This window comes from Aspergillus affinis (genome assembly GCF_023601865.1).
Source record: "Aspergillus affinis strain CMG 70 chromosome Unknown NODE_130_length_101050_cov_86_990641, whole genome shotgun sequence".
NCBI classification, from domain to species: Eukaryota; Fungi; Ascomycota; class Eurotiomycetes; order Eurotiales; family Aspergillaceae; genus Aspergillus; species Aspergillus affinis.
The window spans coordinates 68,336-84,487 of record NW_026515911.1 but is presented as its reverse complement, the minus strand read 5'-3'; the positions used below and the strand labels follow the sequence as shown (position 1 = coordinate 84,487).

The 16,152-nt window shown below is 51.6% G+C and overlaps 5 protein-coding genes across 5 annotated transcripts; 3 read left to right on the top strand and 2 right to left on the bottom strand.

The window, feature by feature from the left end:
* Positions 1-945: 945 nt before the first annotated feature.
* KD926_001580 (short chain dehydrogenase/reductase family protein) lies at positions 946-2,331 on the bottom strand (the record flags this gene model as incomplete). Its single annotated transcript, XM_053105145.1, has 5 exons — positions 946-1,491; positions 1,542-1,612; positions 1,666-1,830; positions 1,885-1,970; positions 2,051-2,331. 5 exons carry the CDS (start codon positions 2,329-2,331, stop codon positions 946-948), a joined length of 1,149 nt encoding a protein of 382 aa, XP_052951666.1.
* Positions 2,332-2,710: 379 nt separating this feature from the next.
* KD926_001579 (CLPTM1 family protein) lies at positions 2,711-4,805 on the top strand (the record flags this gene model as incomplete). Its single annotated transcript, XM_053105144.1, has 4 exons — positions 2,711-2,749; positions 2,821-3,882; positions 3,948-4,433; positions 4,488-4,805. The coding sequence occupies 4 exons, from the start codon at positions 2,711-2,713 to the stop codon at positions 4,803-4,805; spliced, it is 1,905 nt and encodes a 634-aa protein (XP_052951665.1).
* A 628-nt stretch (positions 4,806-5,433) lies between these two features.
* KD926_001578 (Mis6 domain protein) lies at positions 5,434-7,796 on the top strand (the record flags this gene model as incomplete). Its single annotated transcript, XM_053105143.1, has 4 exons — positions 5,434-5,455; positions 5,511-5,558; positions 5,617-6,644; positions 6,699-7,796. The coding sequence occupies 4 exons, from the start codon at positions 5,434-5,436 to the stop codon at positions 7,794-7,796; spliced, it is 2,196 nt and encodes a 731-aa protein (XP_052951664.1).
* Positions 7,797-8,074: 278 nt separating this feature from the next.
* On the bottom strand, positions 8,075-8,976 carry KD926_001577 (post-initiation translation factor DPC29; the record flags this gene model as incomplete). Its single annotated transcript, XM_053105142.1, has 2 exons — positions 8,075-8,700; positions 8,766-8,976. The coding sequence occupies 2 exons, from the start codon at positions 8,974-8,976 to the stop codon at positions 8,075-8,077; spliced, it is 837 nt and encodes a 278-aa protein (XP_052951663.1).
* A 295-nt stretch (positions 8,977-9,271) lies between these two features.
* Positions 9,272-15,656, top strand: KD926_001576 (AP-1 complex accessory protein LAA1; the record flags this gene model as incomplete). Its single annotated transcript, XM_053105141.1, has 5 exons — positions 9,272-12,073; positions 12,129-13,406; positions 13,464-13,695; positions 13,746-14,047; positions 14,109-15,656. 5 exons carry the CDS (start codon positions 9,272-9,274, stop codon positions 15,654-15,656), a joined length of 6,162 nt encoding a protein of 2,053 aa, XP_052951662.1.
* Positions 15,657-16,152: the final 496 nt, after the last annotated feature.

Below are 16,152 nucleotides of genomic sequence, written 5' to 3'. Positions count from 1 at the left end.
TATATTACTCCTTTAAGTGAATGGGGCAGGTGCCTACATAGCCGGATATTCAAATAGTCAGACTCCAACCGCTCAATAGAATATCGATAATATCGATAGATAGATTGATTGGGAAAGGTCCACGGGTGCTAATTATTCGGCACCCTGTTAGACTATGTCTATACACCTACCCGGCTTTCGGTTGATAGAGACCATGTTCGTACCCCCAAATATCCAGTGTTATGTAATGAAGCAGTACCTGATAGAGTGATTGGATTGATGCAAGCCTCGATTTCCCAGAGCTAAACCTGCAGGTGATGGTGCCTGCTCGTTCTGTCTAACAGGGAAGTTGCTTCCTTAGGAGTGTGTGGGATCCATCTGAGCGGGGCCTCTTAGCTCAAGATATACGGTGCATATCTGGGGTCCTAATCCTCGTGAGTTCCAAGAACAGATCAGCCACCCAAGTATGCGAATAACTGTCTGCGGGCCATCTGGGTTTCATCCATCACTGCCTAAGCAATCGAGGCAATCCCTAATTCTATTTTAACGCTACACACATTCAATGGGTTCAGAGACGGAAACTCGGTAGTGTACACTCATGCAGCGCAATAGCCCCAAGCTACTTTAACATCATACATTAATTGAACATACATATAGACACAATGATGATGACGAAGATTGCATGATACTCGAATATTAGCTCCCTGATGGAGCTCTCCAAGTCCTCACTCCGTCTGTCCTCTGAATCGCCCTCCAACTGCTTCATATTATCCTGGCGCTGCACCAAGCGGCTCACATCGACTTTGGCACACGGGCCTGTCAATGGAAGTCGTCAATAGAACCCTGCACGCCCTCGTCGCTTTGAGTGCGAGGCGTCTCGGCATCTCGCCCTTCGGCGGCTCCGACGTGCAGGCGTCAGTCGCGGCACGCCAGGTGCCAATGAGTGACACAATTATAGTGCCGCTATTAAGGCAGTTGGGACCGACCAATACCACCTATACTGTCATCCTTGACTCGATTTTGATCCTCATCCGCAGCATAATCGACGGCAAAACTGGACTGGATGAAGTCCTCTAGTTCCTCGCTGACGGTTTTCAGCTTTTCCTTGACACTCGCAACGCCTTCTTGCCCAACGATGTGACGGGATGGTGGATTTTCATGCCCTCCTATGGCAGTGATTGCGTAGACTGTCTCCGCGACCAAGATCTCCATATGCGCGGGACTGAGTGGAGGATACGTCGATAGAACCTCTGGGCCCGAGAAAGGCCCGTCTTCGGCAGAAGTGGTTCGGCCGGGATTTCGAGACTCGTCCACTCCATTCTGGGTATGCGGGAGGCGGGGAACAAGTCGATTAAGGATCCCACGGAATAGCGGCGCGTGGTTGGCGCGAGGAGAGTATGCAGGGACGATGGGGGGTACGCTGGTTACCAAGTTTGTGAGGATGCCAATCTCAATACTGCATTGCATGATCGTGAGCTTAACGTTGAAAGGCGCTATCTCATATGCAAGGCTCTGGAGAATTTGTCAGTAACAGGGTGACACTGTTTGGACGGTATGCTCACATCACAAAAGCCCTCGAGCGCCCAGCCAGCTGCGCAGTACATCCCCAGTCCCGGTGTTCCGATATGAGCCGCTGGTTTTGGTCAGATAACAATCTCGTTGTTCAACAGCTAGCTGATGCCTTACTTATCCCAGAGATAATCATTACATGCCCCGACATCTGTCTTCTCATATGAGGAAGCGCCGCCTTGATGATATTGAGGGGCCCGAAATAATTGATCTCGAACTGGTCCCGGACTAGATTGAGAGTTTGCTGGGAGGCCGCCAGCTCCTCTACAGTCCCAACCAGGGCTTCGCACCAAGTCAATAGACAATTCGACCAACTGAAGGGAAGAAACCTCATACCTTGGCTTGTACAACCGAGAAGGATGTCAATCTTGCCGAATGTTGCAACAGCCTCGGCAACCGCTGCCTGGCATTCACCCACCACTCTGCATGAAATACACGTGAGCCCTTGACACTGCAGTTTTAACAGTGGTCTTCCCACCAAAACCGACAAACACAGTCGCACCTTATGTCCAACGGAACCGACTTGAATCGTTGTGTCCATCCCTCCTCACGATGGCTCTCGATCTCCGCCAGGAAGGCATCGAATTCGTCTCGGCGACATTCATCCCGGTCCAGGTTGGTGTGGGCCAGTCCAACAAGCGCGCAGTCGCCATGCATCAAAATCTGGCGGGTAACGGAGATCCCAATGGGCGAATCTCCGGCCGTGATCATCCATACCCGGGGTTCATTGTGGGCAGGAAACTGGGGCCGGGAGTAATCGGGGGAGGGGAGATTCTCTGCCATTAGATCGACAGCATTCGCATATCAAGCGCCCGATGTGTCCATAGCGTAGCGACCATAAAGAGGGTAGACTTAACAAGTTAACAGTAGACTCGGAAGTCGGAGTGTCAGTGTTAGTCTAACGCGGGATGGGCGGATGGAAATCCGGAGAGAGCTGGAGATACTGCAGGGTCGTTCCGCCCGGGCGATAAGAAGACGTGACCCGCTAAGCTCCCAATCCATCCCGCTTCGGGACCAGCGCGGGCGCAAGTCTGGCCTTTTTCTTGCCCCCGTCCCTTTGAAAGCACTTTCTTTCGCCTTCTCTTTCGCTTCTCTTCCCTCCCTCCCCCATTGTCCTCACCTTGTCGCAGGGATCGGGTTTCAACACGCAGAGCTTCCTATCATGCCTGAACAACAGGAGCGCAGGGATGAGCCCCAAAGCGTATGTATACTGTTTACCATTGTCTGTAAATATTTGTCGCGCTGACTGACTGACTTTGGCTGCTTTTACAGTCCGGTTTCAGGGGGGCCCTCCAGGGCCTGGCTTTCTTCCTGCTGATCCAGGCCCTTGCTAGTCAATTTCTGGGTGGAAAGCAGCAGAGCACTGACGCCGGTGGAAAACCTGGTGGCGTTACCGATTTCAGTACTCGTCCAGCTAGGAGCGAAATCGAGAACTACAGCCCTATCCCCGACTCGATTGCCCCGATATGGCCTGTCGATAGTCCCTTGGATATGAACATCTACGTTTCGCCCTCGGTGTTTGTCCCCACGCACAAGTCACAGCGGTCGAGCACCCTAGTGCTCTCGGAGAAGAACTTCACTATTGGGAATTACAGCGACACGAGGGAAATTGACACCATCATCAAAGTCCCCAAGGAAGCTCAGCAAAACGGAACTCTGTTTGCGCACTTCTTCCTCGGCCTTTCCGGACAGCAGCTGGACCCTTCCGCTAAGGACTACAGCACCGACAAGGCCATTCACTTCTTCCGTCCGCTCAACCAGTACCTCCCCAAGAAGAAGGCGAAGAAGCTCAAGAACCTCTTGACCGGCAGCGAAGAGAAGGAGGAGGAGGAGGAGGATACTACGCCCGATGTTTCCACCGCATCCTACTACCACCCGAATTTTACTGTGTCCTTTATTCCCGACTCCGGAGTTCAGAAGTATCGTCAGGTGCACCCCGCTGTCCGGCAACACCTGCAGCTTGAGGCTACTGGTGCAAGAGATATCTCCGGTAAAAATGGATGGTATTACCCCATCGTTTTCCTGAACACCTTCTGGCAGCTTCGAAGCCACATGATGGAGCTCAACTCCACCGTCGACACCGTTCCCTTGCGCATCACCCTCAACAACCTCCAGAATTGGAAATTCAGTATGATGGCTAGCGTCGACGACAGCGCGAAGCAGACTGCTCGTCAAGCTGCCTATGGTGCTTCCACCCCGGGAGGTGGCGACGGAAGTGAATTTGAGATGATCAAGGAGGTTTTGCTCAACACCAACATCTACTTGCTGGGCACCACCGGCGTGGTCACTATTCTGCATATGGTGTTTGAAACTCTGGCCTTCAAAAATGATATCGTAAGCTTTACTGATCCATGCAAACCCCACTCTTGATATGGCTAACGAGTGTGCACACATAACAGTCTCACTGGCGCAAGAAGAAAGATGTCGTTGGAACGTCTGTCCGGACCATCTTGGCTAATGTTTTCATGCAAGCGGTTATCTTCCTCTATCTCATGGATAACAGCGAGAACACCTCGTGGATGATCCTCGCTAGTCAAGGTTTTGGTATTCTTCTGGAAGCGTGGAAAATCACGAAGACGGTGGATGTGCGCCTCCGGCCGCCACCAACCAACTCCTTCTTTTCCTTCCTGCCGTACGTTGTGGTCTTCGAAGACAAGCACAAGCTTAGCGATACGGAGCAGAAGACCAAAGAGTACGATGAGATCGCCTTCCGCTGGCTTTACATCCTCGCCGTACCTCTCCTGGCTGCGTACGCTGCGTACAGCTTGATTTACAACACGCATAAGTCGTGGTACTCCTACGTCATCGAGACTCTGGTCGGCAGCGTCTATGCGTACGGTTTTCTGATGATGGTGCCGAGTCTGTATATTAACTACCGACTGAAGGTGAGCGCATCCCGCGGCAGTGTTGGCGAATGGATCTAACTAACTTTCACTTAGTCTGTTGCTCATATGCCAGGAAAAGCGTTGACTTATAAATTCCTCAACACTTTCATCGACGATCTCTTCGCCTTCACGGTCAAGATGCCGTGGCTTCATCGACTTGCCACCTTCCGGGACGATATCATTTTCTTCGTCTGGCTTTACCAGGGCTGGAAGTACAAGGTGGACTACAAGCGTGTCAATGAATTTGGCCAGGGAGGTGACAGTGACGTTGAGGAGGAGGTGAATGCTAAACCGGAGGAGCCACCCAAGCCAGAGGCGTCCGCTCGGGCATCCGGAAAGGAGAGTTCCAAGTCCACTCGGAAGAGAAAGTAATTTGTCAGTGTCATGGTTCTTGGTGACTTGTGTGGCTTTGTGAAGTTCTTGCTAGCTTTTTGTTTCTCAGTTGTGGCCGCCGCAGAATGCTATTCGATCGCTGGGTCTATCCCGACTCGAGTGGTATGACAGATACTTGGCTTTTAGAAAGATATATTATGTAGTATAAAGACCAGTTATGACACATAAATGAAACAGGAGCAGCGTGTTTCTTGTAATTTGTCTCTTACAATCCACATTCTCTAATGGATCTGGGGTAAGTTTGAGGCCGAGTCCAGTTGGCATCGAACCGAATTTGAACTTGGCACTTCCCGCGACGGTCGCTTTCATCTTCACCATCGCATCGACCGACCGAGTTGCGCGGGAAACGAACAACATCCAATCCTTTAATCCGTTTTGTGTAATCTTGTTTATTGGACATCACAATTTTGTTCTAATTTTCTTTTGGGGCATCTCTCAATTCAGAGCCTCGGCATCTGTACGGCTTAAACCGGGTAGCTCAGGCAAAACAACGCGACGGGCGGCGCGTGTAACTAGGATCCGAACCATCTAAAGGGCGCCTCGATTTACATCGCCGAGACCTACAGCGGGTGCGGGACCTTGGGGACCGCGTCGCGTATAATTCCAAATGTCATCCGAACCAGATACAGGTTTGTAGACCATTCCAATTACTGAACAGCGAAATTGTTGACATTTTAACCATAGAGCATCAGCCTCAGAGCTTGCAAGATGCAGTTAGGCATCTTGAGGCAGGTAAGACAGTTTATGGATTGAAGAGACCACTAGTCACCTCTTGACTGACGCTGGACAGTTGCGTTTGTGCCTTCCAAGCAACGGTACACAGATGCCGGCGAGCTGGGCAAAATCATCGCTTCTCACGCCTACGAGAGCGGCATCCCTTCGGTGACGCTTGAGCGTTTGGTCAAGGTCCTCACGGCCAGAAGTCAACTGGATCAAGGCACAACCACCACTCTGATCAAGAATCTGTACCCTTCAGAGCGAGTGCCGTCCAAAATAGTCACGCAGGTTGTGTGCTGTCTTGGTCCCAGCAAGACCAAACCCGCCCCTGCAACGCAGGCTTTGCTGTTGCGATGGCTCATTCTGGTTTATGACTTCCTCGATGAGAAGGCTCATTTAGCAAAGCTTTATGCGGTGCTGTTCAATTATCTTGACATGATAAGTCTGCGTAAACCGTTGTGTCATTTGCTTTCTCTCATCACCAGACGGAAACATGTGAGACCTTTCAGAGTTCAGTCCCTTATGGAACTGGTCGCCAATTCTGGTGGAGACGAGAAAGAGCTAGTTACGCTACTGAAGACATTCAAGAACTATTACCCCGATGTTATTGTGGGAGATCTGGGCGTGTCTGGCAGCAAGGCGCTATTTTTCAAGCACCCAGACCCCGAGTGGTCTGGCCATGCAAGGCACCTCCATGATACTAATTTAGAAAGAACGCAGGCATTTCAGCCTTCAACATTCCAGGCAGTCCACCGTGGATTGACGAAGAGGAGCAAATTGGAGGTGGTCGTCCCCGCTATGCAGACATCTCGGGTATCGTACAATCACACGTCTTTGGAGGAATTGCGGGATGTTGGCCACTTTGTTGAGAAGTTGGACAAAATCGAGCTGCCTAATCAGATAATTTCCACCCTTGGAGATAACATGGCCCAAAAATACCTTTATTTGGCCCAGCCGGAAGCTGCAGTCCGTCGGTTGGACGATTGGCTGAAAGCCTTTTTGGTCGACAAAATGGAGAGTGCCCAGGATGGTGAAGATGATGAGAACGAATCCCTAGGCTACGTATTGAGCCTCTTGGTCGAGTATGTACGATACACAAAGGTATGTTCTACTGCTCATGAAGATCTCCGAACTGGCCACTAAGCAGCGGCGTAGGATATGCCTCCGATGATCATTTCGTTCTTGAAGATATATCTGCGTTTCTGGAACGGTAGAGACCACAGGGAGCAAATATTTGCCCTCCTGGAGTATATTCCAATGAACGAGTACGAGACCATACGAGCTGAGTTCTTATCACGGTTGGAATTGGCGGTCCGACATGCGCCTCCATCGCAGAACAATTTGCTTGATTTTTACACCTCTTTAATTCGCCAATGGGGTGTCAATCTGAGAGCACAACCCTTCACTCTGGAGGAAGCAAAGCCTCTAGCTCGTCTTATTTCACATGCGGAGCTTTTGGCACTAACGGTACTGGAATGCTCAGCAACACTGCAACAGCCCCATAGCACCGAAACGGAGAACTCAAAACCAAGCACATTGTCGGTTCTCGAGCTTTATTGCGTCCTAGGCGAACTCTTTTCTCATGCGGCTCAGAACGGTAGCATTCGCCTTACCATTCCTCTGGCTCCTACTGTCTACTCCCTTGTTTTAACACCAATCGGCTCGGTGATTTCCATCTTCAGCTCGGTCCTTGCCAACTACAAGGCAGCTTTTGAAGCCTCCTTGACGTCTAAGGTACTCCAAACCCCGACATCTACCGATTCACTATACCCTACACAGCTCGTGGGTCAGTTCAATGGCTATATCATGGACATTTGCAACCTTGTTTGGCGAAACCGTGGGTTCAACTTGGAGGATCCAAATGCGCTGGGCTGCTTGATGCCGAGTCCCACTACCAACGCACTGGCAAGATACATTCGAGAGGTGAACGATGTGTCGAAAGAAAGCGATCCCGAGGCGGCATTTTGGTACAATGTAGCGTCGGCGTCCTCCCTTAGTCACCACGTTGCATTGTGCAACATGTCCGCCGCTTGCTTTGCCGATATAGAAGAGCAGAATAGCGTCAGCGAAGACCAGCCACGACTGAAGAGACCCGTGACTCAAAAAGCACTGAGTGCTTTGGAGAAGGAGGGGGGTATCAAGATCCCATGGCAGGAATATAGAGTAAGGATGCTCGATTGGCTAGATGCGACGGGAAGTGTTGGGATTGGAAATTTGATGCGCAGCACAATGAAGGCATTGCGAAAAACTTGATGGCTGGAAATCACTGCCAGTGCAAAGACGCCGGCCAGTCAATCCGCTATAATTAGATGAATATGAATACCACCATTCAATGGTCTACGATATCAACCCTCCACTAGTGTAAGTATTGTCCATATTTCTCCCTTCTGCCTTCAGCTGGACACCAGATTTATCAGACACGCAAAATTGTACAGTGTTGGTTCTTCGCCTATTATACAGCAATGGATCTCAAACTAAACGCCAGGTTGTGCTCGGAAAGGTGTATGTGCACAATGAAGTTACGTTCCTTGTTAGAATCGCTGGGTCGTGTTTAGATATATGTCCTGGACGGCGGGTACTTCCCGGATGAAAGCTATTGTGTCCTCGGTCTCTTTGATTTGTTCCTCAGTCTTCAATTCCACCAGGGTGTCCGGGTTCGGGTCCCAGATGATTTCGGATACGTCAACTGCTAGGCCAGTCAGCTTGGAAAGGGATTCACCCACGCTCTTGGTGCCCGCCGGCTCGGTGAGTACATAGAGTCGGCCTTCCTCATCTGCTCCGATGTCCGTGGCACCCGCCTCGATAGCCTGTTCCATGTAGTCATCGGGATCGAGACCGTCCTTTTTCTCAAAAATTATTCGGCCCTTTTTCTCAAAGAGAAACGTTGTAGGCGTGGAGGTTCCACCGCGAGTTTTAATGGCATGGCGAACGTCCTGCAGAGTCCGGGTTTTTAGATCCGTTTGGCATTCAATCACCACCGCAACTGAGTGCGGCAACATGGCTTCGCACGTCATCGCTTCGAGAGCCTTGCCAGAAAGACTGATACCCTGACCCCTAGCGATGGCAGTATCGATGATGTGTTTGGGGAGTCCGATCCGCTTCGCATTCGCAAGGGCTTGTACTAGACGGGCATTGTCTTTCGGATTCGGGCCCGATCCTAGAAAGGAGAAAATTAGCCGGAGGAAGACAGAAGGATATAGACAGAATCCTGGGGGAGCATACTCTGCGTCGCACTGCTGATTTCCTTGCTCACGAGTCCGCGCTCCCTGCCCTTTGCCTTGTCATTCTTTGCCTTGTCATGTTTGATCGTAGACCATTTATTGTGACCTGACAGTCGCGGGACACTCGTTGTCAGGCTACGGCAGGGCTGGCATAATCCCTGAAATGGACGCGTGTGCCAGGGTCGCAGGCTTCTGAGCATTATGGATTCCATCGAGGCAGGCAGTACGAATTCTAGCAGCAGTCGCAACCGCAAACAGGCCGTGACAGTCTGGAACGCCGGCCGCAGTTGCGGAGCCGGACCGACGGTTTCTCCGCGCGCAGCGGCCCCCCCCCCGGAGTTGAGGCCAAACTGCTCCTCCACTCCCTTAAAGGGGCCCCATCCACGGCGTCATTCCGGTCCAGACTTTTTGTTTCTTGTCCCTAAAGCGCCTTTCTTTTTCGCCCTTGTTTCAATATTCCTTTTGGGGGACCGTATGGGTGACCCCTAGTCGGAAACCTCGCATCCAATGTCTTCGTCCGACCCAGCTGCATCTACTACTGCCGCCGACAATGCGCCTCCCCGTGCGGAACTGGATACCACCAAACTCCATGCGCTGCCCTCGGAACAGCAAGACCTGTACCTGCTCACCTTCACTTCGGAGCTTGTCCAGCACATCTCCGCCCTAGATCGGACTCAGGTCTCGGCTCAGCAGAAGTTCCTCAAGAAGGAGCTATTCAAGATCCTGACGCTCTCCTCGCCTACGATCACGCGCGTCATTCGCAACAATCTCGGCCGATGTTTCGGAGCCATATTCAGCAAAGGCGATCGCGGGATATTGTTTGAAACGGTTACGGAGCTACTGGCGGCCTTAAATGCTGGGAAAAGTGAAGCGGAATTGAAGACCAAGTTCGCCGCTGTCCATTGTCTGGGGGAGGTCTTCGCTGTCGCAGGTGAAAGTGTCTTCGCGCAGTCTGGCGTGGTGATTTTCAGCTTGCTTAAGTTGTTGAAGAATTCCAGTAACCATACGGGTCTACGGGGTACGGTCTTTGCGGTCCTGCGCAAGGTGGTTGTCGGAGCCGGGGTTCCTGTGGACGAAGGTACCGCTCGAGACATTTGGAAACAGGCTCGGAATGCGGCGACGGGAGACAAGTCGACGTTCGTTCAGGTGCACGCTTGCCGGGTCCTTGAGCAGTTGGTCAATACGACGCCATTCTTCGACAATGCGAACGATTTCGAGAACCTGAAAGCGGTGGTTTGGAAGGTCTTTGATAGTCCTGTGGCCCCGGTCAGACATGCCGCCGCCGCTTGTCTTGCTCGAGCGCTAGCCAAGCTGCACGCTACCGACTCGCGCATAATGGCAGCACCGAAACCAAAGAAATCGAAGAGGATGTCCAAGAAACCCGCACCGAAGCCTGGTGAGGACGAGGAAGAGGCTGAGGTCTCGGAGGCCTCCGCACCGAAGAAATCGGAGGCCCGGTTGTTCTTCTTATTACCTGATCTCCTTCGTCAGCTGTCAAGCCAATACCTGCGGAGCACAACTACCAATCGTTCGCGGGCGGCCATTGCGGTGTGCTACAAACACGTCCTTCGTATACTCGGAGAGAAGCTTATCGAAGAGCGTTATGGCGAGATCGCAAACCATTTTTGTTTCGAGCTTCTCAACCATCCCACAGTCACGTACAACAGGTTCAGGCTGCTTATGACTAGGAAGTTTGTGAAGAGCATCTTGGAAGACACAGTTGGCCGCGAATCGCTGCGCGAAAACAGTCAATCGAATGCTGCTAAGTGGTTGATCAACGAAATCATCAAGGACTACCCACAAGTCATCCAGGAGCGCCGTGAGCCTAGCAAGTACACACTGACTAGCGCCCTCAGTGCCTTGTCCTCTTTGATTACTTGCCTCGGCTCTGCCTTTGGAAGTTTGGCCGAGCAATGCCATGAAGCCTTACTCCAGGTTCTCCCTCACCCTAGTTATACCGTTCAGATCCATGCCGCGCAATGCCTACGCAGCTTCGTCCTTGCTTGCCCTCACCAGCTTTTGTCATGCGTTACGATCTGCCTCAACAGCCTCAACAGGGAGGTTGGTCAACTCTCCACCCCTCGGCAGGCCCCTCGCCGCTGTGTTGGCTATGCGAATGGCCTATCGGCAATGCTGAGTACATCTCGTTTGCAACCGCTTTATGGATCCGTCGATGTGTTCTCCCGTGTGTTTACTCAGGCCACCGACCTCCTGAAAACGAGCAGCAACTCCGAACTACGTGCCGCAAGTACGCAAATCCAGGTGGCCTGGATCTTGATCGGAGGACTGATGCCGCTTGGTCCGAGTTTCGTGAAGATTCACTTGTCACAGTTGATGCTGCTCTGGAAGAATGCCCTTCCCAAGCATCTCGGCAAGGAGAACTTTGCCCAGCGTGGGACTCTGGAAATGAGCTTCCTCGCACACGTTAGAGAATGTGCTTTGGGCTCACTGTTAGTGTTTATGGAGTTCAATAGCAAATTGATTACGGCGGACGGCGCGAGGAGAATAGCTGCCATGCTAGAAAACACTGTCACCTTCCTCCATGACATGCCTCGTCAGAAGTCTGTAAATGATATTTCTCAGCGTTTGCACCCATCATTGCAGCTTCATGACATTGAGACAATGGTTCGACGGCGCGTGCTCGAGTGCTTTTCCAAGCTTCTCCATGTCCACCCGCTGAGCCATGCCGACGTGATCTCTCAGACCAGTCTTCTGAGCCTCGCCATTTCTTCATTTGCGGACCCCGACGCCACTCAAACTGCTCATATCGAGAGTTCTATTGCGGCATCCACCGCCCAATTCGAATCTTTGTGGGATCTGTGCGATAACTTTGGCTTTGGTGTGTCAGGCCTGGCCAGGGAGTATGTCCGCGTGAGCCTTACTGGAAAAGATGAGAATGACAATGGTCCTGCTTGGTCTGCCGTAGACTCTGCAGACCAAGCTATCGATGATGCTTTGACCTTCCCCATTTGTCAAGCAAGCGAACACGACTCGCTATTGCTATATTCGCCTGGTAAAAATGGATGCGACTTTGCTGACCCGCATTCTACCGGAGTTGTCAACGCAGCCGTCGAGCTTTTTGCCGTTGCTATACCACTCCATGCCCCTCGGGTGCAGGAGAGCAGTATCGAGCAAATCGCCACTTTCCTCTCATCTCCCAGTCTGCAGCGTAACCTTGGTCGTAAAGCCGCTATGATCGTAAACATCGCGGTGGCATTGCTTCATGCTCTGAAGGCTGCTGCCAGAGATACCGGGTCTGCTGGGAAACTCAACCCCGCGACTGACAAAGTCTTGCAGGAGCTGCTACAGGTATGTAATCTTACAAGTTCTCACATGGAAATAGCTAACCCTTCCACCCAAATAGAAATTCGTTACCGACCCCGACTCAATTGTTCGGACGATTGGTGTCGAAGCTTTCGGAAGACTCTGCGATAGCTCTGGAAATACGTTCACTAGCACCCAAATTAACTGGCTTGTCGATACAATCGTTGAAAACCGAGAGCCTAACACTCGTGCCGGGTGTGCCGCTGCGTTGGGTTGTATCCACTCCCAGGTTGGTGGTATGGCAGCCGGACTGCATTTGAAGACCATCGTTGGCGTATTGATGTCGCTGTGCAATGACCCTCACCCTGTGGTCCATTTCTGGGCACTCGGAGGCCTGGAAAGAGTTGCCAACTCCGCCGGATTGACCTTCTCGCCCTTCGTCTCTAGTTCCCTCGGCATGCTTGCCCAGCTCTACAATGCGGATACCCACAACGAGGAGTCAGCGACATTGGCAACTTCTAATATCGAAATCTCATTCCTCACGCCTGTGCTGATTAGCCGTTGTGTTGATTCTATGATCAACGTCTTGGGGCCTGACCTCCAGGATATTGCAAAGACGCGCAATCTCATCCTCACTCTTCTTCGCCAATTCCAATTAGAGGACAACCCGGCTCTGGTCACCGAGAGCTCCAAATGTCTAGACCACCTGTCATTGTATGCACCGGGATATGTAGACTTTCCTGGCTACGTCAACCGGTTGCAGAGCGAGCTGTCCTCTAACAACCCCCTGATGAGAGACGTGGCAATTCGAGCATTGAGCAACCTCATGAAGCGTGATGCGGTGTCGGTCATTAAGACAGCTTCGCCTACCCTCGAGGAGGAAATCTGGCTTGCTTTTGACGATACGCCCGACAACTCGATACTTAGAAACATGATCCAAGATTGGTTGCAACAGACTGCTCTTGTAGAGACCGAGCTATGGATCCAGCGTTGCCACAATACGTTGACGACGACTCGTCTTAAATTGGACGACATCCCAGCGACGTCTACTATCAAAACCGCTGTCAACGACGTGCCTGACGATGAGGTTGCAGGATTTGCCTCTGCTATTGCTGGAGCAGGACAACATGACAATGCGAATGACACCGTGGCTGGCCAGGAACTTCTGAAGTGGCAGACTCGCAACTTCGTCATGGGCTGTCTCAGCGAACTCCTGGACACGATCAATGCCGCAATCCTTCCGGACCAGACAATCCCGGCCGAGCTCGCGCTGCAGCAAAACGTTGGGGACATCGTTCGCATGGCCTTCTCGGCGTCCACAGCGAGCGTGATCGAACTGCGCGTCTGGGGCCTGAAGATCCTCGATCAAGTTCTCAGGGTGAGTCTCCATCGTTAAACACATGCCTTCTCTCTTATCACTAATGAATTATCTTAGATGTTTGGTAAAACTCCTGACCCAGACTTTGCCGAAGCATCTCTCCTCGAGCAATATCAGGCTCAAATTGGCTCGGCTCTCACCCCAGCATTTGCTGTGGATTCATCGCCGGAGCTTGCATCGGAAGCAATCAATGTTTCTGCCACTTTTATTGCCACCGGCATAGTGACCAATGTAGATCGGATGGGCCGAATTCTCAAACTCTTGGTGCTTGGTCTTGAGAACTTCTCGAGTAGGTGTCGCTCTATGATTGTTGATTGATTTATCGCTAACGCTTCCCAGAAAATCCCGATACCACTGAGATAGGAGACCTGAAGGGCCTGAACTCTAACGCGAGAGTCATGGTCAAGATGGCCTTGTTCTCCGCTTGGGCTCGGCTACAAATCGCCAGTATTGACCAGGAATATCTGAATGAGGTCGTTCAGCCATACCTTGTGAAACTTACCCCGTTGTGGCTTTCGTCCCTTCAAGAATACGCACGGCTGCGCTTTGAGCCAGATATCTCCGGGAGCTTGGGTACTGGTCCCTTGAGCAACAATCTGGATGAGGTTTACGCTGCGTTGAACCGAGAGACTCTCTTGAAGGTGAGCAAACCCCGTTACTAAGCAATCAAACATGTTTTCTTCAAAGCTAATTTCACACTAGTTCTACCAAGATACTTGGCTGAGCCTTGTTGATGCCATTGCCGGTCTGGTGGAGAAAGACATTGACTTTGTCTTCGACGCGCTGGATGGGAAATCTCAACCCGCGGAGCCCGAAAAACACGAAGAGGATGAACAGCACACACCCAAGGAAGAAGCCGGAGGAAAAGGCCATGATATCAATTATCGGGATGAACCGGTCGCATTCTTCTTCGTCCTTTTCGGTCTGGCCTTTGAAGCTCTGGTTGACCAATCTACGACGCCACCCCAGAGACTGGAAATTCTACAGGCTCTCAAGAGGATTCTGCGGCCTATCATCTCCGGAAATGCAATCTACCAAGACGCCATCTTCTCAGAGACCATGGATTCGCTCGACCGTCTCGTGCTGACCGAGGGGTTCCCCATTCAAAACGTGATTGTTGAGATTGCACGAAATCTGTCTCTCGACCACCCCTCTGCGAAGGGCAGCGAAAACCGAACCGATCATCTCTCTGATGACATTGAGCAGCTCTTTGAGCTGACGAGAAGCATCATCCTTGTGCTGGCCGGGCTCTTGCCCAACCTTCGCGAAAACTCGCCGCTTGCACGATTCAACGTAGGATCGGACGACTCGCTGTCCCTTATCCGGCTCTCCTTGTCATCGCTGGTCAACGTGGCATCCATTTTCCCCTCGATCATCCGCAATGACCTCAACGCATGTATCCTCCACATCTTCAGCACCATTCTTGCCACAGGACTTTGTCAAGCCCAGGTCGTGCCTCAAGCTCTTCCGATCTTCAAACATTTCATTGCCGGCATCAGCAGCAGCAACCGAAACTCCGACAACCTCAGCGTCATCTCCCGTCAGATGCGCGGCTGCCTCACCCGGTTCCTTACCACTCTCACCATCGCCCAGCGCCGCGAATCTGAGTCCTCGATGCCCTGCGCAAAGAACACCCTCCTGGCGATCACGATCCTCTTAACAACCGGAAGCCACGTGATCCCGCCTCAGGACCCTGTCATCATCCAAATCCTGGACGAATTCCTCGACTGCCTCCAAGACGTTGGTCTCGCCAACGTCGCCGCCGGCTGCCTCCGTTCCATCCTCCTCACCCCCACCCCGAGATCGCCCACTGACGACCTTGTGGCCCGCTACCTCTTCCCCAAGCTCATCAGCTTCCTCGTCGGCTGCCCAACCTCCTTGGGCGAAATCCCTAATGACCCCGAGAATTCGCGGGCCGTCATCGCGCGTACTCTCGTCTCCTACGTCGGCACGGCCGCTGACGTCCCAACCGCCCTGTCCCTCATGATGTCCACCCTCCTTGCGCGCGCCCGACGCGAAGGAACACCCATCTACAAAGAATCCGCTGTCCTGCTCCTCGACCTCGCCAAGACCAATCAGGCCGTGTTCCGCGCCCTCGTGGCCACCATGCAGCCGGAGCAGAAGTCCCTTCTTGAGGAGATTCTTCGCAGCGTGGAGACTGACGCCGGTGCTACGAAGAGCGCGAGAGACAGCGCGCAGGCGGGTGGACAGCAGGCTATGCCTAGTATTGCGTTGAGGATGGATTTTTAGATCATTCACTCAACTCAACACAACCTAGCTTGCCACTACTTCTTTCCCCCTATTTGTTGTTTTCTTGATTTAATGATTGTCTTATATGGTTTTTTTCCCTTTACCCCTTCCCCCCATTTCTATTCTTTTCTCTGTGTGCTTTCTTTCCCCCTCGACGTCACCAAAAAAAAAGTCGAGTTGACGACGAAAACGCATTTAAATGCTTGCGAGACTATAAACGCTGTGGATGATTTTGATGGCGAGTTATACCTGAGGTGTTTTTCTTCCTTTTACTTGAGCATGCCATGTCAAACATGGCAAGCCTTTGCGTATATGAATACATACGATAGACAAACTTTTAACATTAGTAGTATATTAGAGTGAAATGTTGATATGATATGATTTCATTGTTTTGTTTTATTTTGTTCGAGTCTATATAAATTTTTTTTTTTTTTTGCGGTCTTCGGTTTATAGGAATTGGGGTAGATAAAATAAGGATGGAGGTGGGTAGTAAGTA